Source organism: Moschus berezovskii, chromosome 15, assembly GCF_049115385.1.
Source record: "Moschus berezovskii isolate FMDL1 chromosome 15, NW_MosBer_1.0, whole genome shotgun sequence".
NCBI lineage: Eukaryota > Metazoa > Chordata > Mammalia > Artiodactyla > Moschidae > Moschus > Moschus berezovskii.
The window spans coordinates 22,205,249-22,229,400 of record NC_142474.1 but is presented as its reverse complement, the minus strand read 5'-3'; the positions used below and the strand labels follow the sequence as shown (position 1 = coordinate 22,229,400).

Below are 24,152 nucleotides of genomic sequence, written 5' to 3'. Positions count from 1 at the left end.
AGATTTCTTCCGCTCTCCAGAGGCTGCCTCCTCTCCTCTGCCCCCACTGCCTGCGTCAGTAGCCTGCAAACTGCGGAATGTTGATAATTACTGGAGACCCCAGTCATCTAATCAACACCTGAGAGGGAGGAAGCAGGATGTGTGCGTGTGGGTGTGTGTGTGTCCTAGAGCCCTGGGCATCCTTCTCTCACTGGACATCCTTCTGAACCCTGAGGATGCAGGCAGAATGGGGCTCCTGCGCCTGGATCTCTGAGACCTGGGCAGGCCAAGGTCACTGGACCCTTCCAGGCCAAGCAGCACCTCTCCTTCCCTGCGCTGAGCAAGCCTCATGAGGGGAGTGGGATGCCCACAGGGAGATGCCCCTGATGGCCCTAGCTGGCCAGGACTCTCAGGCCAGCCAGCATCCAGCCTCTTCCAAAACTCTGGGCCTTGGTGAGGTGGTTTGAGGAGGAAAATGCTGACAAGGAGCAGGGATCTCAAAAGCATCTAGTTTAAATTTTCCCTGGTCCAGATAGGGTAACAGAGGAGCAGAGAAAGGGCACAGGTCACCCAGGATCACCTGACAGTTTAGACGCAAGTCCCTGACTCCCCCATCCCCTGCTGCTGCTGCTGCTAAGTCGCTTCAGTCACGTCCAACTCTGTGCAACCCCATAGATGGCAGCCTACCAGGCTCCTCTGTCCATGGGATTTTCTAGGCAAGAGTACTGGAGTGGAGTGCCAGTGCCTTCTCCTCTCCCATCCCCTACTTCTCACCAATTAGAGGGGCTGCTGCTGCTGCTAAGTCACTTCAGTCGTGTCCGACTCTGTACAACCCCATAGACGGCAGCCCACCAGGCTCCTCCGTCCCTGGGATTCTCCAGGCAAGAACACTGGAGTGGGTTGCCATTTCCTTCTCCAATGCGTGAAAGTGAAAAATGAAAGTGAGGTCTCTCAGTCGTGTCCGACTGAGTGACCCCATGGACTCAGCCTACCAGGCTCCTCCATCCATGGGATTCTCTAGGCAAGAGTACTGGAGTGGCTTGCCATTGCCTTCTCCGAATTAGAGGGGCACTTCCTCCCAATTCACCTTCTCCACAGGCTTTCTCTCCAAGAGGCAGGAAGTGACATGTAAGAAATGGCTTTGGACCTGGGCAGACTGGTTTGAAGCCAGGCTCCCCCACTTAATTGCTGTGTGACTTTGGGCGAATGCATTTCCTTCTCTGAGTCGATTTCCTCATCTGTAAAATGGGGAAAATAACTACTTCTTAAAGGAAAAAGGAACTTCCCTGTTGGTTCAGTGGTTAAGACTCTGTGCTTTCAATGTAGGAAGTGTGGGTTCGATCCCTGGTTGGGGGTACTAGCATCCCACATGCTGTGTGGTTAAAAAAAAAAAAAGAGGAATAACTGCTTCTTAATGCTGTGGTGAGAATTCAGTGGAGTAAGGAGCCTGTGGGATGGACTGCTGCTCCCCGCCCCCTGGTTGGCCTCCCTGAGGCCCCCTAGGCCGTCAGACACTCCGTGGACTTCCTGTCTCGCTCTGTGATGGCAAATACACCCAAACTCAGAAACACACGTTCTCTGCCCGGCCTTTCCGACAGGCCTGAACATCCTCCCCCACTGGCCGCAAGCACAGGGCTTCTCTCCGGATGGCTTCTCTGACCCAGGGGGAGATGCAGAGAGAGATGGACGTCTCCTGAAAGAGAGTGTTCCCAGGGGCTGGAGCGGACAGAGGATCCCGCCTCGCTTCTGCCACCCTGGTTTTCTGAGAGCTCAGCCCCCACTCCCCCCGTCCCCCAAGAGTCTCCTGACTGTGGGGGGGCCTGCTGGAGGGAGGGGCTCCTGGGGAGCAGCCTTCACCCCCTCCCACGGCGGGCTCATGTCTGCTGAAGGGCGCTAGGCGGGCAGTGGAGCTGAAAGCTGCTGACAGCAGGCCCCTGAGGAGGAGTGTGGAGGGGAGGAGGGGGGAGAAGGTAAAGGAAGACATGAGGAGGAGGAGGAGAGACGGAGGGGGTCCTGCTCACCCCCATGGCCCACCCCGGACAAGCTAAGAAAAGCTCCGGGGGGGAGAACAACCGCCAAAGATGCACAGTTGCCCGCCCCAGCCCTGCGAGCTGGGGGCCCTTCCTTCCCCCAAGCCAGCTGCCCCTGGCAGATTAGCATTCGACTCCGGAAAAGCAGGCCCCACACACCAACCCATGGGAGGCTGCCAGCTGAGTCAGCCGCTCTACCTGTCAGGAAATCATTCATAAAATATGACACATTCCCAGCGCCCGGCCTCACCCCAGCCACTGTCCCCGCCGCCCCCAGCCCCACAACCACAGGGCCTCCAGCCCTCCCTCCAGCCACTCTACTCTTCTCCTGGGATTACAAGAAATAAGGCCAGTTCAGCCTCCATAAATCAGTATTTACTCGTGGGTCGCCTGCCCTGGGGACAACAGCCCAACTGCTGAGTCAAGAAGAGCGACTACTTCACTCAATTACGAACGAGAGCCGGTGACACAGCTTCCAAAGCGTTTTCCGTGTCGTGGGTCATGGGCACTTCTTTATCTTCAGTTTCTGTATGAATAGCTGGAGGCTCCTAGGACACCTCACTCGACATAGCTAGACACGGACCACACATGGCCGGTCCTCCAACAGAGGAAAACTGGGGGGCCCGGGGGGGGCAGCAACTTGCCCCAGGTCACATGTGAATTCAAACTGGGCGCCCACATCCTCGAACTGCCAATGATATGCCACGTTCTTCTCACTTCACACCACTCAAACCCTGATGCACTCTCTCACTTGGGAGATAAAAGGCAGGTGACTCTCCTGCTGAAGACCTGGACTCTTTACCACAGCCCTGTGTGCCTGGGCCCCGCTTCCCTCCGCCCTCACCACATTCCCACGTACTCTCCTCTGCAACCACTAGTTTCTCAAGCACACCAAGTGTGCCTCAGGGCCTTTGCACATGCCTGCTCCTTCTCCCTTCCATTCATTACCCATCAGGCTCCCTAGCATCCTGCGGGATTAGGTTCTGTGTCACCTCAGAGAGACCTTCCCTGACCATCACGAGAAACAACCCCTCCAACACTATTCCCTAGCCTCGCATGAAAACTACTCCCATTCTAATCCATAGTACAGGTTAATCATGTACTTCTTCACCTGTCAACTGCCTGTCTCCCTGGGGAGAGTAAGCCTGTGAGGTTGGTTTTACTCACGATGATGTCCTCAAGGCCTCGCACAATGCTTGGTATGAAACAGGCCCCCGGTAAATATTTGTTGCATGAAAAATGAACGATTTCTCATTGTGTACCATCAGAACCCCTCAGGCTGGCACTTGAGTCCCTTTATCCTCTGACCACACCACTAAGTTGAGCAGTTAGACGATCAGAACACATCTTCCCCGTTCATCATTCTTATTTGGTGTTCATGACAGAGGGACTCACAAGAGCCCTGGAGGGTGAGGGTGGAGCCAGGAGTTGGGAGCCCAGGAACAGAGCCATTCGGCGCCGCCCAGCTAAGTAGGTGTACTGACAGCAGGGCGCTGTGGGTGCTGTAGGAGACTGCTCTCTGAAACTGCCCTTATTTCTATTCTCTGTGCCCCCAGGAGTGGCAGAGTTGTCAACACTCACTGCTTCATGAGAAGGGTTTCAAGTACATCTGGGTCACCCTTCTGATCAATTGCCGATCAGCTCTGACCCACCAGGACTCAGACCTACTTTAGAAGCTGAGGCAAATATACCCAAGTCAAAGGATCAAGGATCTCAACATTATACATCCATTGGAATCACCCAGGGATCCTGTGAAAACCGCAGATGCCCTGACCCCTGCCCGCTTGGGCCCATGCTGATTTCACAGGTCTGTCTGAGCTTGGGCAAGGTGAGCACCCGCGGCGGTTCTGATGCACATTGAAGGCTGTCAGTGATCCCAGCGCTGGCTCGGCACTGTAGTGATCTGAGCAGCTCCGGAAGACACTGACACCAAGCCCCTCTGTACAGAGATCCTGACTCAAGGGCTGGGGTTTTTCAAGCATTCCCCAGGTGATTCTACAGGGCTGCCAGGGTTAGGAACCACTGCTCAGGTCCTTGCTTTCTAGACTGCTTTCGCTGACCCAAGTCACGGGACCTGGCTCTTCTTGTGGGCGGTGGATGTTAGGTGAACACTGATTGAGTGCTTGCTGTGAGCTGTGCTGGACACGCCCTTGCCCTTAAAGCCTCCACTCCTCCTGGAGCTGGGAGACAGCCTGGAGGGGGACCAGGCCATGGGCGGACGGGCACTGATGCTCCTGCCCTTCTCCTGCTTAACCCCTGTCCGTGACTCCCTTTAAGACCAAGTTCTAAAGCTCACCTGGTAGGATCTAGTCCCTGGCTATCTTCCCAGCCTTCTCTCCTGCAGTTCTGGTTCCCCAACACATACCCCAGGGCCTTCCTCATCTTAAATGACCTCCAGTTCTTTCACAAGCACAAGTTTTTCCCACCGCCCTGCCAAGGGAGCTCCCGCCATTACCCACTGCTGCGTCCCCAATCTCCCCTCGCCAGCCTTCCTCACTCCTGCTGGGCTTCACCCAGTTGGTCAGAAGGCTCCATCGGGGCTCCCAGGGCGTGTTCTGCACACTTCCTCTAGTGGGCATCTGTCATGCTGCCTTGAAGTCGCTGTCCACCTCCCGGAAAGCAAGGCTGGGTATCCCCAGCATCTCACACAGGCACTTAAGGGTCTGGGGGAGAGGCGGGTAGCAAGGGCAGGTTGTGTTTTTGGTTTACTTTGGCCAAAGTTCTAAAGACTTCTTAGAGAATGGACAGCCTCTGGCAGGGAGTCAGGAGACTATTCAATACCAACTCAAGGACTAGAAAGTTGCCATGAGACTGGAAATCCAGATCTTGACAGGCTAGATATTACCAACATACCTTATCACTCGTTAAAATCCAGACTCTGCTGTGTACCAGCTGTGGGCCTTTGGGCCAGCTATTTAACTCTCTGAGCCTCGGTTTCCTCATCTGTACAATAATTATAGTGCTAGCACAGGGCTGCTGAAAGAAGTAAAATAAGGCAATGTATAGAAAGCTTTTAACACAGCAATGCCTGGCATAAGGAATCATTCAGTAAATGTTGGCAATTATTACTGTTATTATTGCTCATGGAACACCCATGCTGAAAAGCCTTAAGAGATCATCTAAATTAACTCTTGCAATTTAGAGTCAGGGAAAAGGAAGGTCTCACTGACTTTTCTGTCCGGGCTTGCAAAACCAGAGCAGGACCAAGTCAATGGGGTCTCCTCCTGGGGCACTGAGGAGAGCGGGGAGGGGCTGCTGGGGATCAGCTGATGTGTTGGCCAGACGCCAGCTGGACCCTGTAATGACTTGGAGTCTGACAGTCCCTACATCTCGGCTCTGTTTCAGGCCAAATCACTGAGCATATTTTAGGATCAGCAAAAACCCACAATGCCTTTGGCTGAGCACTTTCCCTCTTCTTGTTGAAGCCCAGGGGTATTTTCGAGGAAATTGAGTCCATCTGTTTCTGATTCATTTGTACTTAACTCATCACCAAGTTGTTTTGTAAGAGCCCTTTGATGTGAAAGCAGCCTTATTCCATAAGCCTCTCTAAGCCTTTATTTAGTCAACAGTAGGTAAACGGGGCTCTCCAAAGAGGCCAGAGGCAGCTTCTTCATCTCTCACAACGCACAGGCCACGTGACTTGGAAGTATGGCCCTCAGATCCCCTTCTTCGGGCCTGTCAGGGCAAAGTGACCACGCCCTGACTCCGGACCAGTCTGGAGCTCCTGGCCACCTCTCCTCCCAGGGCGCTGGGACCCAGTGTCCTCCTCCACTCCACTGCTTGTCCATGTGGATTTACAATTTCCTGTGCATTTCTTGATTTCAAGTTCCTCGAAGGTGAGTGGCAAGTGTCCTAATTCATCACGGCCCCTACCACCCCAGCACCGTGCCCTATACACAGTTACAGGGACCATCACTTCCAAATCAAAAACCCATGGGAAAGATCTAACAAGTATAAGGGTCCCCAAAGGGACAAAGGGGTGGAATATTTGAAGTTGGGGCTACCAAGAACGTAGTGAGCAGCTCAGAAAACTGCTGACTGAACTGAAAGTCCCAGGGTACGAAGGGAGAGTCTGTCTCCCCTTCTGTCTGCCGCCTGGACCAAAGCACCCACGAAGTCTCACAGCTTCTCTGTTTCACTCAGCAGGATGCAATTGGGAATCTCTTAACTCAAAAGAATGCTCAAACTACCGCACAATTGCACTCACCTCACACGCTAGTAAAGTCATGCTCAAAATTCTCCAAGCCAGGCTTCAGCAATATGTGAACCGTGAACTTCCAGATGTACAAGCAGGTTTTAGAAAAGGCAGAGGCACCAGAGATCAAATTGCCAACATCCGCTGGATCATGGAGAAAGCAAGAGAGTTCCAGAAAAACTTCTATTTCTGCTTCATTGACTATGCCAAAGCCTTTGACTGTGTGGATCACAGTAAACTGTGGAAAATTCTGAAAGACATGGGAATACCAGACCACCTGACCTGCCTCTTGAGAAACCTGTATGCAGGTCAGGAAGCAACAGTTAGAACTGGACATGGAACAAGAGACTGGTTCCAAATAGGAAAAGGAGTACATCAAGGCTGTATATTGTCACCCTGCTTATTTAACTTATATGCAGAGTACATTATGAGGAACGCTGGGCTGGAAGAAGCACAAGCTGGAATCAAGATTGCCGGGAGAAATATCAATAACCTCAGATATGCAGATGACACCACCCTTATGGCAGAAAGTGAAGAGGAACTAAAAAGCCTTTTGATGAAAGTGAAAGAGGAGAGTGAAAAGGTTGGCTTGAAGCTCAACATTCAGAAAACAAAGATCATGGCATCTGGTCCCATCACTTCTTGGGAAATAGATGGGGAAACAGTGTCAGACTTTATTTTTTTGGGCTCCAAAATCGCTGTGGATGCTGATTGCAGCCATGAAATTAAAAGACGCTTACTCCTTGGAAGGAAAGTTAGGACCAACCTTCATAGTATATTAAAAAGCAGAGACATTACTTTGCCAACCAAGGTCCGTCTAGTCAAGGCTATGGTTTTTCCAGTGGTCATGTATGGATGTGAGAGTTGGACTGTGAAGAACGCTGATCGCCGAAGAATTGATGCTTTTGAACTGTGGTGTTGGAGAAGACTCTTGAGAGTCCCTTGGACTGCAAGGAGATCCAACCAGTCCATTCTAAAGGAGATCAGTCCTGGGTGTTCATTGGAGGGACTGAAGCTAAAGCTGAAACTCCAATACTTTGGCCACCTCATGCGAAGAGTTGACTCACTGGAAAAGACTCTGATGCTGGGAAAGGTTGGGGGCGGGAGGAGAAGGGGATGACAGAGAATGAGATGGCTGGATGGCATCACCAACTTGATGGACATGAGTTTGAGTGAACTCCGGGAGTTGGTTATGGACAGGGAGGCCTGGCGTGCTGTGATTCATGGGGTCGCAAAGAGGCGGACACGACTGGGCGACTGAACTGACTGACTGAACTAACTCAAGAGAACGGACGAAAACTCTTCACTAAATTCAAGGCTGAGTCACAAGATGCTCCTGAAGGGAAGCCCAGGTGTTTTAAGGGAATGTCCCTAAAATTTGGGGTGCTTTCAAGGCTCCATAGCCCAATCCAGAGGTATCTCTGTTAGATGGTAGGATCTTAGAGGGGGGTCTCCCCGGGCTGGTCATACCCTGTGTTTATTAATGACATAGTTGGTGGTCTCCTAAATGCAGAGGGTGGTATAGCCCAGTGGCCCTCAAAGGCAGGCGTGCATCATAGTTACCCTCCAAGGGCTGGTTATCACGCAGAGCACTGGGTCACAACCCCAGAGTTCCTGACCCGTAGGTCTAGAGCAGGGCCCAAGAACTTGTATTTCTCCAAAGTTCCCAGGGGATGCTCACACTGTGGGTCCTGGGACTACACTTTGAGAACCACTAGTCTAGCCACCCATTTAGTCCTGGGGTGAGACTATCAGGGTTCAGTGGCCACCTATTGCCACTGAATGTGTTTTGTTTTGGTTTCCCTTTTTCTCAGAATACCAGGCTCAGTACTTAGTTAGTGACAGGGTGATGGTGCAGGCTGCGTGCCCCATGGAGACCACCTCATTCAATCCTCACCACTGGGCTTCCCTGGTAGCTCAGTGGTAAAGAAACCACCAATGCAGGAGACACGGGTTTGATCCCCGATCCAGGAAGATCCCACATGCCGTGGAACAAAAAAGCCAGGACGCCACAACTATTGAGTCTGAGCTCTAGAGCCTGGGAGTTGCAACTACTGAGCCCACGTGCTGCAGCCACTGAAGTCTGCATGCCCAAGAGGCTATGCCCCGCAACAAGAGAAGTCACCGCAATGAGAAGCCTGCACACTGCAACCAGAGCGGGAATAACGGCTCCAAGAACCTGACAAGTAACATGACGAAAATGAAGCGAGACAATTTGGGCATCGCTCTAGACATTCATGGGCTAGAAAGAAGCTGTCACAATGTCAGAGAGACCTGGAGGCTGTGAACTCCAGGCTCTGTGGGGCGGAGCTGAGCTCCGAGGCCAGGAGGTGCCTGGAGAAGAAGAAAAGCAGCCTGATGAACAAAGCCTCCAACCAAGAGCAGGAGCTGAAATGGCTGGGCTGGGGAACTGCAAGAACGTGCTGCTGTCTGTGGCCACCCTCCTCCTCCTGACTCTCGTCTACGCCTCCTGGGCCTGGCAAGCCTGAGATTTCTCCGATCAGCGCAGCCATATTTAATAGAGTCCCGGAGTCATTATTTCCCTGCTCACTGAAACTAGTGAAAAGCCTACGCGAGCATAGCCAAAAATAAAAATATAAAAAGACCCTCACAATTACCCTGTGAGGTTGACACTGTCTCCATTTTACCGATGAACCAGAGAGGAGAGGTGAAGCAAACCTCCTCAGGGTCGCACGCTGCTTCACCCAGGAGCGGGTGCATGGCGAGAGAGTCAAAATATTCTCACTGAGTGAATGCAACTGTGAACATAGAGGGCTATTTGAACCCACGTCTGACGCCAAAGCTCAGACGCATTCCACCGCACTAGCAGGAAGCGCTGAAGGAGGTTATGGAAGCTCTGGGGCGGGAAGGACTGAAGTTTTTCTCTCCCTCCTTCCTCCACTGCCACCACCCCCCCCCCACCCCGCACTGCCTCTGTCTATGGCTTTCCTTTCTCTGTGAAACTAGTGATCTGACTAAAGCTTCTCTGAGTCTCCCGTCAGGGTTCAGGGTCTGACCCAGGGGAGCAGAAATGAAAAGCAGTAGGGAGAGGCTGGCCCCAGAGGGGCTGCGGGGGAGAAGTGGGGTCACCTGCCAGAGGAGTGAAGACAAGGCCCAGGTTACCGGCCCAGATTGGCCCCAGGGCGTCACCCGACCTCATCAGAGGCGAGGTGTCTAGAAATAATTCAGGTAGGTGGGGTGGAGGAAGTGTAGTTGTTTTGGTTGAAAAAACTTAAAAAAAAAAATACAGATGTTCTTTTTAGCAATCTAGGGGGTAGGAAAGGAGTTCTCTTTGAATATGGCACTGTGCACCTTTCATGTACTATCTCTACAAATAGATCACACTAATTGGGCTTCCCCAGTGGCTCAGTGGTAAAGAATCTGCCTGCCAATTTAGGAGATGCAGGTTCAATCCCTGGGTCAGGAAGATCCCCTGGAGAAGGAAATGGCAACCCACTCCAGTATTCTTGCCTGGGAAATCCCATGGGCAGAGGAGCCTGGTGGGCTACAGTCTGTGGACTTACAGAATCAGACATGACTTGGCGACTAAACATCACAAATTGATGCTTACATTGAAAAATTTAGATACTATAGATAACCAAAAGAAAAAAATCAAAACCTGTTATTCCATGGCCCAGAAATCACCATTTTCCTTTATATTCACTTTATCAACTTACTATTTCTATGTAAATTTCACAAGAGTAGGTTCACCTTGATCTTATTGTTTTGTAACCTGATTTGTTTTTAGCTGTATATCATGACCAAGGTCCTTTTACTGTCTTCAATATCCATTTCAATGGCTGCATGCTTGTCCGTTACATACATACACCATAATGGATATACCTAATCTATTGCCTGATACTAGATTGTTTCTATTATTTGCTATATCAATTTTGGTTTACTTTGGACTGCTGCTGCTGCTAAGTCGCTTAAGTCGTGTCCGACTCTGTGCAACCCCATAGACGGCAGTCCACCAGACTCCCCCGTCCCTGGGATTCTCCAGGCAAAAACACTGGACTAGTACACTTTATTCATTTTTGGGTTACCCATGGTTTGAAAGAGCCCCATTGGATCAAGAGATAACACAGAGTGAGAAATAAAATATTCATGGAGACATTTCAGTATGGGTTTGATTTTGTAATACTTTTTAATTTACGTTAGGTTCAATTAAAACCTTTCTAGTTGTAATTCTATGCAATGTGAATTGTATCTTGGTAAAAAACAAAAATCCTTTCTAGTTGGGAGGCAGAAGACTAAAATTCCAACTGTTGCCACGTGACCTCATGTGGTGTAACCCTTGGTGTGTCCTTTTTCTCAGACACTGGTGTAACAATATGCAACTCTCAGAGTGTCCTGAGGTTCAAACAAGATGATGTATCTGAAGGAATGAATGCTGTGCTCTATTCATAATCACTAAAGCAAGAAATAATTCATTCCAGATTTTAAAAACTGGGATGTAGCCCTAAGTCAGGGATAAAAAGGAAAAAAACTACTGGCATGTCAATAATATAGAGGAATCTGAAACACACTGCGCTAAGTGGAAGAAGCTAGTCACACAAGGCTATGTACTGAGTTACTTCATTTATACAACATTCTGGAATAGGTAAACTGAGTAGTTACCAGGGCTAGGAGTGAGGGAAGGGGACTGACTGTAAAAACTCCTGGCGGGGGGCTTCCACCTGCCAGTGTAGGGGACATGGATGTGATCCCTGCTCGGGGAAGATCCCACATGTTTCAGGGCAACTAAGCCCATGCGCCACAACTACTGAGTCGCTGGGCCTACCGCCGGTGTTCCACAGCAATAAGGAGCCCAGGCGCCACAGTCAGACAAAGCCCCTTCAGGGCAGTGAAGACCCAGCACAGCCAAAAGTAAAATTAAAAATGAATCTTAAAAGAAGGCCCATGAGGGGACTTTCCGGGGTGGTGGAAGTATTTTACATGTTGATTGCAGTGGCAGTTACACTTTTCAAAATTCATTGAACTGTACCCTTAAAAAGGGTGAATTTTACTGTATGTAAACTATGCCTTAGTAACTTTGACTCCCCTCAAAAAAACAAAAAAAAAATGTTTAGGGAATTCCCTGGCAGTCCAGTGGTTAGGAGTCCGCACTGTACTGCTGAGGGCCTGGGTTCAATCCCTGGTCAGGTAACTAAGATCCTACAAGTCACGCAGTGCTGGAAAAAAAAAAGAAAAGGTATAGTGCTTCCCAAGTATAAAGTATCATCCACCAGGCACTATCTGTAGTACTTTTCATAGAAATTCTTAAATACCTTTGTGAAACATGGCAAATGTAAAAAACACAATCTCAAAAACACCAAACACGCTCAGCAAAATAAGTGTTACTGGGTTGCCTTTTGGAAAGCTAATTTCTACATTCTAGCAAATGCTCATGTGTTGGGCAGCTGGTCTCACTGGGGAACAGCTGACCATTTGGACTATTTGGGGATTCTCCTTGTCATCACCTGTTTGTTTTTTAACATCACTAGAGGAAAAAGAAACAACGGTGTCAAAACCGAAAGAACAGGGAACGACGCCCCCTTCCACCCCAACCACGACAGCCTTTCCCCTCCAGGGAAAGAATACAGGTCTTTCTGGTTGATCTTCTCTTGGCCTGACCACTGCCATCTTAATGAACACCATGCTCCAAAAGTAAATAAAATATAAACAAGAATAACCTGCAGCCAAAAACTACTCTAACGGATAGCAGATTTCTAATAAGAATAGGAACAAGAGGGGATCAATGCAAAGATGAAGTGCTAACAGTGAAAAAGAATCTGCTCACAGCACTTCAAGTGAAACCCCTGCCCTGCAGTCTACGGCCCTGATCAAGGTGCCTGACCCAATAGCTTATATTTGTGATGAAATTCCAATACAAGCAAGGGATTGAAGTAGTTCCTGGAGTTCATGATGGAATCTGAACCACAAATGGAAGTGAGGATATAATCTCTTTTGGAGAAATAAGGTTGCTGAAAAGAAAGGGTCAGTTCTTTGCACAGTTTATAACCTGCTCCCACAGGGCCCGGTGGAACTCTGGCCCATAGGAGGCGCTCCAAGAATGTTTGTGGAGTCAGGGAACAAGGCATTGGAAGATGGCCCCTGGAAGAAGGGTGCTCAACCCAGCCACTTCACACTAAAGACTCATCTACGATCCATGTTAAAAATGATCAACAATCAAACTGGCTTCCCCCGATTTATTCTAAAGCCATGCAGGGAATTGCTGCATGGTCCAGGGGTTAAGATGCCACACTCCCATGGCAGGGAGTGTGGATTTGATCCCTGATCAGGGAACCAAAATCCCACATGCTGCAGTACAGCCAAAATATAAAAAATAAAGCCATGCAGTTTTGTTAACAGTCTACCGTGGAGGGTCTACACAGCCTCATTTCAAGGGTCTCAGTTCAGTTCAGTTCAGTTGCTCAGTCGTGTCCGACTCTTTGCGACCCCATGAATCGCAGCATGCCAGGCCTCCCTGTCCATCACCAACTCCCGGAGTTCACTCAAACTCATGTCCATCGAGTCGGTGATGCCATCCAGCCATCTCATTCTCTGTCGTCCCCTTCTCCTCCTGCCCCCAATTCCTCCCAGCATCAGAGTCTTTTCCAGTGAGTCAACTCTTCGCATGAGGTGGCCAAAGGATTGGAGTTTCAGCTTTAGCATCAGTCCCTCCAATGAACACCACCCAGGACTGATCTCCTTTAGAATGGACTGGTTGGATCTCCTTGCAATCCAAGGGACTCTCAAGAGTCTTCTCCAGCACCACAGTTCAAAAGCATCAATTCTTCAGCACTCAGCTTTCTTCACAGTCCAACTCTCACATCCATACATGACTATTGGAAAAACCATAGCTTTGACTAGACGGACCTTGGTTGGCAAAGTAATGTCTCTGCTTTTTAATATGCTACCTAGGTTGGTCATAACTTTCCTTCCAAGGAGTAAGCGTCTTTTAATTTCATGGCTGCAATCAGCATCTGCAGTGATTTTGGAGCCCCCAAAAATTCAAGGGTCTACACAGCCTCAATTCAACTAACAACTGGTGAGGGGAGGGACACAGGGAGTTTGGAAGTACACACTGCTATATTTAAAATGGATAAACAATGGAGGATCTACTGTATAAGGCAGGGAACTGTGCCTTATAATGTAAGTTCCTATTCTACGTAACTGTTAGACTGTTAAGTAACCATCTAAATGGGAAAGTAATTTGAAAAAAAGAATAGATACACGTATATGTATAACTGAATCATTTTGCTGGACTCCTGAAGTTAACAACAACATTGTTAATCAACTATACTCCAGGGGGAAAAGGCAATGGCAACTCCCTCCAGTACTCTTGCCTGGAAAACCCCATGGACAGAGGAGACTGGTAGGCTGCAGTTCATGGGGTCGCTAGGAGTCGGACATGACTAAGCGACTTCACTTTCACTTTTCACTTTCATGCATTGGAGAAGGAAATGACAACCCACTCCAGTATTTTTGCCTGAAGAATCCCAGGGATGGGGGAGCCTGGTGGGCTGCCGTCTATGGGGTCGCACAGAGTCGGACACGACTGAAGCGACTTAGCAGCATATTCCAGGGACTTCCCTGGTGGCACAGTGGATGAGAATCCACCTGCCAAGATAGGGGGCACAGGTTCGATCCCTGGTCCAGGAAGATTCCATATACCGAGGAGCAACTAAGGCCGGACACCACACTACTGAGCCTGAGCTCTGGGGCCTGGGAGCCACAACTGCTGAGACTATGTGTCACAACTTCTGAAGCCCGAGAACCTAGAGCCTGTGCTCTGCAGCAAGAGGCCACAGCAATGAAAAGCTTGCACTCGCAACGAAGACTGGCCCTGCTCAATGCAACTGGAGAAAGCTGGCACAAAGCAATGAAGACCCAGAGCAGCCAACAATAAATAAATAAAATTAAAATGGCACTCTAATATAAGTAAAAAAAAAACTAACAACAGGGCCTGTTACCCCGTTACCAGATAGGGGTAGGAGGGAGTAGAGTTGACTGATACCAGGTGTTGGCACTATTGAGCTGAAAAGCAAACCTCTTATCAAGAAGTTCACACACTAGTGGGGACGAGAATTCTGGAAACAATGATACTAATTTGGTAATGAAGAGCTGACAGTTAGTCAAGCAGACATTGTGCTAAGTGGCCTGTCCAATAACGTTGAGAGGTAAGAACCATATCCATTTTTTCACAAACTTTTGGCCACGCTGGGTGGCTTGTGAGGCCTTAGTTCCCCGACCACAGATCGAACCTATGCCCCTTGCAGCTATGCCCCTTGCAGTGCAAGCACAGAGTCTTAACCACTGGACCTCCCAGGAAGTCCCAGAACTGTACCCATTTTATTATTATTTTTTAATTTGGCTGCACTGTGTCTTCGTTGCTGCATATGGGATCTAGTTCCCCAATCAGGGATTGAACCTGGGCCCCCTGCATTAGTAACTCAGAGTCTTAGCCACTGGACAACCAAGGAAGTCTCATATGCCCATTTTAAAAAGAGGAAACTAAGGTTCTGAGAGGTTAGGAGCTTGCCTGAGGTCACACAGGCAGTGAGTAGAGGGGCCAGGAAAGGAACCCGAGAGATGTGAGTCTAGGACCTGCACCTCCGGCCCCTGCAGCTGAGCCATAGGGAGCTGAGGCCTGGAGCCATTGGGGGGGCCCCTCAGACATGCCAAGGATGCTACATCTAGAAGTGTGGGGAAGCACTGGATCCCAAAGGCAGGAGAGGCCGATGGCCTCACGGTGGGCCAGACCCTCTGGTATAGGACTTTGCCAGGAGGCAGTGGAAATGCAGCTATGGGAGACACAAGCAGGCCAGACTGTCAGGCTTTCTTTCGCACTTTATCCAGGGCCCCGGCAGAGCCATGAGCCTTTGGATCTGTTGGTTGATGTGAGTCTTGCCCAGGAGAATGCTCACGTAGGGACAGGCCAGGCTATAGAAGCTGGAAAGCTGAGAACTGGGGTGGAGTCGATAGGAAGCCACTGCGGTGGTGCAGGTGGGCAGGAGAGCCTGAACTGGGCAGGGCCAGAAACTCCTTGGTCAGAATCCACCCAGTGGAGCCAGGTTCAGGTCTCACAGAGCATCTGATACAAACCAGCCCTGGGTAGTTTGCTGGGCTGCTCCCCTTGGATCTCTCAGGATTCTGCTGGTTTCTGAACCAGGCAGACCCCCTGGTTCACAGGGCAGCCCAGACCACTGTCCAGCAACCAATTTCTCTCTCTAGTTTGTTTCCCCTTCTGTAATACGAATGGATTTAATTAGATTGCACTTTAGGTAACTTCCTGTTCTGACATTCTGTGAATTCTTTTTACATTAGATTCCTATGGTGTCAGGCACATGAAACCTCATGGACACATTTGTAAGTTCTGTTCAAAGGCACTGACTTGCTCTTCTTTGGGACCTGTGGGTAATGATCTTCCGCAAACCGGAACAGGGCTTCCCTGGTAGTTCAGCTGTTAAGAATCTGCCTACAATGTGGGAGACCTGGGTTCAATCCCTCGGTCAGGAAGATCCCCTGGAGAAGGGAATGGCAGGCCACTCCAGCATTCTTGCCTGGAGAATTCCATGGACAGAAGAGCCTGGCAGGATACATACAGTCCATGGAGTCGCAAAGAGTTGGACATGACTGTGCGACTCACACACACACTGAAGAGGTGAGTTTGGCACTGTGATGGTTTGATTTGTGTGTTAACTTGGCTGAGCCACTGTGTCCAGATATTTGGTCAAATATTATTCTGGATGTTTCTATAAAGGTGTTTTGGGGATGAGATTAGCATTTAAATTTGTGGACTTAAAGAGTAAAGTAGATTCCCCTGCATAATGTGGGTGGGCCTCATCCAATCAGTTGAAGGTCTTAGTAGACCAAAGACTGACTCCCATGCCTCCTCCCAGCAAGAAGGATTTCTGTCAGCAGACTGCCTCTGCACTGGATCTGCAATTCTTCGCTGGGTCTCAAGCCAGCCAGCCTACCCTACAGATTTTGGATTTACCAAACCTCCATAATCCTGTGAGTCAATTCTTAAAACAAATCAATCCTCTCCTTCTCTCTCTCACACACACAGCTGGTTCTGCTCTCTGGAGAACACTAATACCTGCACTATTTATCAAAATTGCAAATGCTGGTTATAATCCATCCATATATCAGAATATGCTGTAATCACAGAAAACGATACAGTCTATTTATGAACTGACATGGAAAGATCTCCAAGATATATTAAGAATAATGTGTACAGTGTGCAAACAACAAAAATATTAAAATTCCTATTGCTTACATGTGTGTGGGGGGACTCTGGAAGGATAGCTAAGAAACTAACAGCAGGGTTACCTGTTGGAGGAGGGCAGTGGGGTAACCGAGAAATGGGAAATCAGGCAGAGGGAGGGGCTTTTGCTTTACTCTTTCTACATTCTTTGATAAATGAACACATTCTTTGACCCAGCAGTTCTACATCCATATGCTGGTGGCTCAGTTGGTAAAGAAGCCACCCGCAATGTGGGAGACCTGGGTTCGATTACTGGGTTGGGAAGATCCCCTGGAGAAGGGAACGGTTACTCACTCCAGTATTCTGACGTGAATTCCATGGGGTTGCAAAGAGTCGGAGGAGACTGAGAAACTTTCACTTTCATGGTTACCTTATAAATACACTTCCACTCATGCAAAATGGTATTATATATATTAGAAAAAAACATCCAGGGGATTTCCTTGGTGGTCCAGTGGCTGAGAATCCACAATACCAATGCAGGAGACCCAGATCTGATCCCTGGTTTCAGGGAACTATTAATAGATCCCACATGCCACAGAAGAGCCTGAGTGCCACAATTAAGACCTGGCGCAGCCAAATAAGTAAAACAAAAATAAATATTTTTTAAAAATTCAGTTGTAGCACCGTTCATAAGAGAAGAATGGAAAGCACCTAAATACCCATCAGCAGGAAAGTGGTTAAATAAATCATCCATTTGTTACAAAGAATGAGGCTGCTGTCTTTGTTCTGATGTGATTTCCAAATGAAGCGGGAAAGAGCAAGATGCAGGATTCTGTGTGTATAGGATGCTACCATTTGTGTGGGAAGAAAAGTCAAATTCTGTGCCTATATATTTGCAAATGCATGATCACAGAATAAACTAAAGACAGGGCTTCCCTACAGGGAGGGGAACTGGGTAAGTGGGGAGTGGGCAGGAGAAGGAATTACTTTACACAGTATTTTTTGAATCATGGGCATGTATTATCCATTCAGAACTTCAGAAAATTTCTGAGGCGGAGGGGAGAGGTAGGAGGAGGAGACATCATATGCCGGGTTGGTACTAAAGTTATCTGAACGCAAAGTATTCATCTACTCCACTTGTCATAGTTTTGACCCGAGTTTCCCCTGAACTGCTCTTACAAATGCCCACTTGGGACTACAGTGAATTTCACTGAAGACCCAGGACCCTCACTAAAACCAGGAAGATAATTTTTGAAGATGAGAGTTCTTCAAAAGTTCTCTGCAAGGCAAATGACCCTTTAATCCACAGAGACAACCGGATGCAGACCTGTTCTTCAGAATCTTTTTTATTCTTCATCTAACCATCACAGAAGGTCAGCTTGAACCAAAACAAGTTGAAATAACCTCAAAAGGCCCGCCTCATTACACACAACGGGGCAAAACCTGAAGTGAAGCCTGTTTTTTTTTTCAGAGCAGACCCAGCCCATACTCTTACACAGGTGTCCACTAAAGACCGATCAGCAAGGCCCCACCACCATAAACTCCTGTAGGAACTCTGCTGGGGGCTCCCTTTGGGTCATTCATGAAATCTACCTCTTCCTTAGTCATCAACAAGCCCTCGTTGTCTTGTGGGGAAGGTCATCAGTGTTGGTATCTTGAGCAACAGACCATTTGTGTACTCTGGAGCTTTGAAGGGGAGGTGACTTGACTTACTTCCTCCCCTGCATCTGAGATGCAATCACTTTTCTGAATATCTAAACAGTGACCTGGGAGATAGGTGGTGGAGGGTGCCTCACGAAGACTCTTCAGGGTCATCCTGTCAGGTTCCTTAAGTACTTAACCCTTTGTTTTTCAGAAACTGCACCTGGGCTCCCAAGAAGCAGGCAGGCCCAGAAGAGAGGTCACAGGCCTGGGAGCCCAGCAGCCTCTCAGAGTGGGTCATCAGGAAGGAGGAGGAGGGGGCAGGGAGGGGGCGAGGTGGAGACGCAAGGCCGGGGCAGAACTCAGCTGAAACACTCCATGCTGGTTCTGACTCGCTCCATCTCGTGCAGGAAGCTGTAGAACTGAGGCAAGGTTAATTCTGGGGAGAGAAAACGCGGCTTCAGGTAATGTTTCCAACTCCACAGGATCATCCAAGAAAACGAATTTCCACCCAGCGACTTCCTTTTTATTTTTTGACTTAATACCTCTAAGCAGTTCTGGATGGGTAATTGATCATAATAAAGAACTGAAGCCTTGAACACAGAAAGTTCTCAGCTCCATTAAAAAAAAAAAAGTGAAGGGGGGATTTTAAATGGCATTGACTCCCCAACACAAAGGGATGAAAGAGTGCCATTCAGGACAGCTGATGTGATTCCCATAGCCCCAGAGCTTCTTGTTCTTAGATGTTCACCATTCCTACCCCAAGCTTCCCTGATAGCTCAGTTTGAAAAGAATCCGCCTGCAATGCAGGAGACCCCGGTTTGATTCCTGGGTTGGAAGATCTGCTGGAGAGGGATAGGCTACCCACTCCAGTATTCTTGGGCTTCCCTTGTGGCTCACCTGGTAAAGAATACACCTGCAATGTGGGAGACCTGGGTTCAATCCCTGGGTTGGGAAGATCCCCTGGAGAAGGGAAAGGCTACCCACTCCAGTGTTCTGGACTGGAGAATTCCATGGACTGTATATATAGTCCATGGGATCGCAAAGAGTCAGACACAACTGAGCAAATTTCACTTACATGCCTACCCCACCTTTTCCCTTTAGCAAAAAGTTCATTGACTGTGGGGTCTCCAACTCGCTAATGGCTTATCATTTAGGAGAGCAAAGGTGGCAGAATGGAGATTCCACAGTCTGATTATGACTTTTTTTACGGAAAAATGATTAGTGGTGGGCTTCAGGAGCCTAAGCAGTATCAAATGGCAACCCACTCCAGTATCATTGCCTGGACAATCTCATAGACACAGGAGCCTGGTGGGCTGCAGTCCATGGGGTTGCAAAGAGTCGGGCATGACTGAGTGACTAACACACAGGAGCCTAATGACTGAAGAAAACATGGAAAAAGTGGAAGGACTCAAATAGGAATTTGGACTCACCTATGTATACATTTTCAGTTTGATTTCCTTTCTTAACCACCAACTTTAACTGAGCCAAAAAAAGAAAAGAAGAAATAAATATTTAAATTAAAATGATGACAACTGGGCAAAGAAATACCTGAAACCTGAACTTTCACGGAAACATTAATCCGTCCAGTGTCTTGACAGTTACTCGAGAGCAGTCTAGATTGTCCAACACCAAAACTTTACAGGAACAATCAAAACTTTCAAGAACAATATCCAGATCCTATTCATCTGAAAGTAAGCATGTTAGTAACCACATTTTTGGCTGACCACATTGCTCTGAAATATACAAGGCACTTCAGTGGAATATCGGTTTAATTGGATATTAAAGAAACCCAAGGTAGATTTGGTGGCTTAGATGGTAAAGAATCTGCCTGCAATGCAGGAGACCCAGGTTCAAACCCCAGGTGGGGAAGATTCCCTGGAGAAGGGAATGGCAACCCACTCTAGTATTCTTGCCTGGGAAATCCCAAGGATAAAGGAGCCTGGCGGGCTACAGTCCATGGGGTCGCAAAGAGTTGGACACGACTGAGTGAGTAATTGCATTAGAATATTGTAGAATGTGAGGGCTTCCCTGGTGGCTTAGAGGTTAAAGCGTCTGCCTGCAATGTGGGAGACCTGGGTTTGATCCCTGGGTTGGGAAGATCCCCTGGAGAAGGAAATGGCAACCCACTCCAGTATTCTTGCCTGGAGAATCCCATGGACAGAAGAGTCTGGTGGGCTAAAGTCCATGGGGTCACAAAGAGTCGGACACGACTGAGCGACTTCACTTTCATTTTTCACTGTAGAATGTAGATTTGATACTTTATAACCAGGTCAAAAATCTCCCAATTTTCAGAGATCAGAAAAAGACTTACTTGTAAAAAAATACTTCCTACTTTTTCCAGTTCGCTGCTTCCAGACGTCACTGTGACACAAAAGAGAAAAATAGTAAGTGGCTGGTTGAGGACCAACTCTGAAGAGCCCAATCTTGCAAGTTGTAAAGCAGGAGCCATGTGGGGGCCAGGATGAAGACAGCAGGATGTGCTTTTCAGAAAGTGAACTCACGGACAGCCGTGGATAGAAAGAGCTGCTGAATGTGGACAGTGACACAGGGAAGCAGCTGCTGAACCCAACGATCTTAGGGGACCAAGGATCCCGCTTCCCCAGTGAAGTCATCTGAGAGCCTCTGCCACCCAACCCTGCATCATCCAAGTGACCCAGGACTGGCTCTAACTGGTTACCTCCAAATTTCCATTCCATATCTACAAGCTGGTTAATCATCAGAGTCTGACCTATGGCCCATCGAGCGAGGGTGGGGGCATTCTGCTTCCACTGGAACAAAAGCAGAAAGCCAAAGTCATCACAATGGAAAAAAACCCCTCTTTATTCCGCCCCCAATGCAGCGTGTTTAGTCTTTACACAAGACAGTGGGCTCAGCCTGTTTGCACAGATCCAGGTTGAGAGGGGCAGCAGCAATCTTCTTTTATTCCAAAATTTAATCCAGGTTGGAACAAAAACTGTATGATATTCATATTTAGTCAAATCAGAGGGAAAATATTAGATGCACTGAATAGTGTTTTCATGCACGTATGTCATCTGCATGAAACCAAGTGAAAAACTTTAAGCTGGGAAATGACATATGATGATTGATGGTTTTTCCTTGGTCAGTGTTTTCCATTTGTATGTTTTCAGGAAATAAAAGCAAACAATCTTAATTCACTTTGATTAAGAGGGATTCTAATACCTTTTCAGAAAAGTAGATAGCTTTCTCCTCACTGAGACCTGGAAGAGAAGAGAAGGGAGACATGACCACAGGGAAGGGCCGAAGGGCTTGTCACCTGAGCAACCTGGGGTGGTCACCTACCCAGAGTCATGAAGTCGGCCCGGACCTGCTCGGCTGTGAGACCCTTCTTCAAGGCACCTGGGAGATGAGAAAAATCACTCAGAAAGGGCAAATCAATCAATCCGCTGGCAGGAAGTATTTAATGGGCACAACTTAGGTGACAGGGAACACACAGACTCAGCTCACTCTGGCGGGATCTCGGTCCAGCCAGGCAGGAAGGAGATGAGGGGGAACAAGGCAGCACATTTTAGGGGGGCGTGTTTTGGCAGATTCCTGAGTAGCTCAAACAGCAAAGAATCTGCCTGCAATGTGGGAGATCTGGGTTCAATCCCTGGGTCAGGAAGATCCCTGGAGAAGGACATGGCAACCCACTCCAGTATTCCTGCCTGGAGAACTCCATGGACAGAGGAGCCTGGCGGGCTACAGTCCATGGGGTCGCAAAGTGTCAGACACAACTGAGCAACTTTCACTTCACTTTAGGTGCCACACAAGCATTGGCCCCTCCAGAAAGTATAGATGAAGTTACAGACAAAAGAAAAGACTGTCTGGACTTGGGGAGGGGGTGATTCATCTGAGGAAATAAGGCCACAGACTCCTGGAGCCAAGTGAGGGCGTTCCAGGTCAGGTGGGCACCGGGGTAACAGCCTGAAGTTGGCACTGTGTCATCGGTAACCACTGGACACACGAGCCTCTTTTAACTTTTTCTTTTTTGGCCTTGCCACGTGGCTTGTGGGATTTTAGTTCCCTGACCAGGGATGGAACCTGGCCCTCGTTAGTGAAAGTGCCAAGTCCTAACCTCTGGATCGCCAGGGAATTCCCCTCTTTAAGTGTTAACAAACTAAAATGAAAGGAAATGTAGTGTTCTGTTCCTCAGCTGCACCAGCTGTTCCAAGTACTCAGGAGCCACGCAGGCCCAATGGTCACAGCACCGGTTAGGGCAGATTACAGAGCATTCTTGTCTCCATATGGGACAGCCTGCCCCCGAAGGTCAGCCCTCAGGAAGCAAACCCAGATGGACTAGGCACTTCAGCCTCTACAGTTGCCAAGTCACTGGCGGAGGGGCAGTCAAGCCCCTCCCCTCAGGAGCCCTGGGAAAGCCCTCTCTGCTACTCTTGCCCTGCACCCACCTCCTTTGTTCCACTCGTAGGCTCCCATTTCTGAAAATAAAGTGCTCCCAGCAATCTAGGCTTCTCAACATTTAACCTGCAGGCTACAGCCTCCAGTCACAATCTGGCAACAGCTTTAAAATTTTCCACTTCTTAGTCCTTCAGAAGATGACTAATCAAAGAATAAGAAGTTGTCCACCACGATCCAGGGAGGGCCCTGAAGTAACATCCTAAACCCGAGCCCCCACCCCCATCGCACTCCAGAAAAACAATCTGAAAGGCTGTTGTCCCCTGCAAAATCAACGGTGTCAACAAAGGGAGGAAACCTTTTATCTCCAAAATCAGACTGAGCAAGGAAGCCACAGGGAAATAAAAAAAAGACGAGACCCCGGGAAACCTTGGCCATAAAAGCTCTCCAAGAAGGCTGTTACATCCAGTCACTCCAATCAACTCCTGGCGTGCCGCTCCTTAGTTTATATCCAGTTCAAATCCAACATTCTGTTTGATGATCCCCAAATACTCCGAGGTAGAGAATACCACTGTAACTTTTAATTTACCAGGAAATTAAAGATGAGAAAGGTTAAGCTTTGTGGGGAGAGGATTTGGCAAATCCAGAGTTGACAACTGCACTGCTAAGAGCTCACCCACAGCTCTGCCCCCCATACACTGAGATCTGCGAGGGAAGCTCTTTAGCAGTGTGGGCAGGAGAGACGAAAACTCAGGAACAGTACACTGATTTTGGTGTGTCCACACAAGTAGCCTGGGTGCCAAGGTGATTCTGTTAAAACTGAAGTCAGATCGTGTCTCCTCTCTTGCTCAAAACCCTCGAAGAGCTCCTGTTCCACTCATTGTAAAACCCGAAGTTCTCACAATGCCCTGTGGATCTGTCCTTCTGTAGAACCCTCTGCTCCCTCCCTCACTTACTCAGTTTTTCCCGTTATTTACTAGGCAGGTTCCTGCCTCCATGCGTTCACCCTTGCAGTTCCTCCTGCAGGAAACACGCTTCCTCAAATCTGCACATGCTCACTCCTCACTTTCCTCAGGAATCTGCTTGAATTGCACCTCCTCTGAAAGGGTCCCTGACCAATCTTCAAGTGTCCTTTGCTGCATGGCATTTATAACTACCCAACTTCACGCTACATATTTATCGTCAATTTTCTCACAAAAATCAGTTTGTTGAGAACAAGGACTTGGTCCGTTTTGCCCACTGCTGTGTCCCAAGTTACTAAAAAAAAAATGCCAGGCACTGTTCATTGATTGGCCCTCAACTCATTAAACACATGCTGAATGAAAGAATCTGTACAATGGAATGCTGCTGCTGCTGCTGCTAAGTCACTTCAGTCGTGTCCGACTCTGTGCGACCCCATAGACGGTAGCTCACCAGGCTCCCCCGTCCCTGGGATTCTCCAGGCAAGAACACTGGAGTGGGTTGTCATTTCCTTCTCCAATGCATGAAAGTGAAAAGTGAAAGTTAAGTCGCTCAGTTGTGTCCGACTCTTAGCGATCCCATGGACTGCAGCCCACCAGGCTCCTCCGTCCATGGGATTTTCCAGGCAAGAGTACTGGAGTGGGGTGCCATTGCCTTCTCTGACAACGGAATGCTATACAACCTTTAAAAAGAATAAGGTAGCTCCTGACCTGCCTTTTTGCAAAATATAATTAAAAGAAAAGAAAAGGTATGAACAGTCTGCTTAGTGTGGTCCCTTTTGCATAAATAAAGAAGG

General features: G+C 48.6%; 1 protein-coding gene and 1 pseudogene across 3 annotated transcripts in view; one reads left to right on the top strand and one right to left on the bottom strand.

Moving 5' to 3' along the window:
- Positions 1–24,152, bottom strand: part of COMMD7 (COMM domain containing 7) — a 75,241-nt gene that overhangs the window by 30,009 nt on the left and 21,080 nt on the right. The window contains exons 4-9 of one of the 3 annotated variants that reach the window (XM_055435441.2): positions 21,344–21,400; positions 21,224–21,261; positions 20,721–20,811; positions 20,355–20,404; positions 19,474–19,522; positions 17,728–18,479 (exon numbers count right to left, since the gene is read on the bottom strand). In XM_055435441.2, coding sequence (XP_055291416.1) covers positions 18,403–18,479; positions 19,474–19,522; positions 20,355–20,404; positions 20,721–20,811; positions 21,224–21,261; positions 21,344–21,400 — 362 coding nt within the window. In that variant the 3' untranslated portion in view covers positions 17,728–18,402. The other 2 variants (XM_088843852.1, XM_088843853.1) reach the window with 2 other exon arrangements.
- LOC148775379 (coiled-coil domain-containing protein 167 pseudogene) lies at positions 8,396–8,693 on the top strand (annotated as a pseudogene).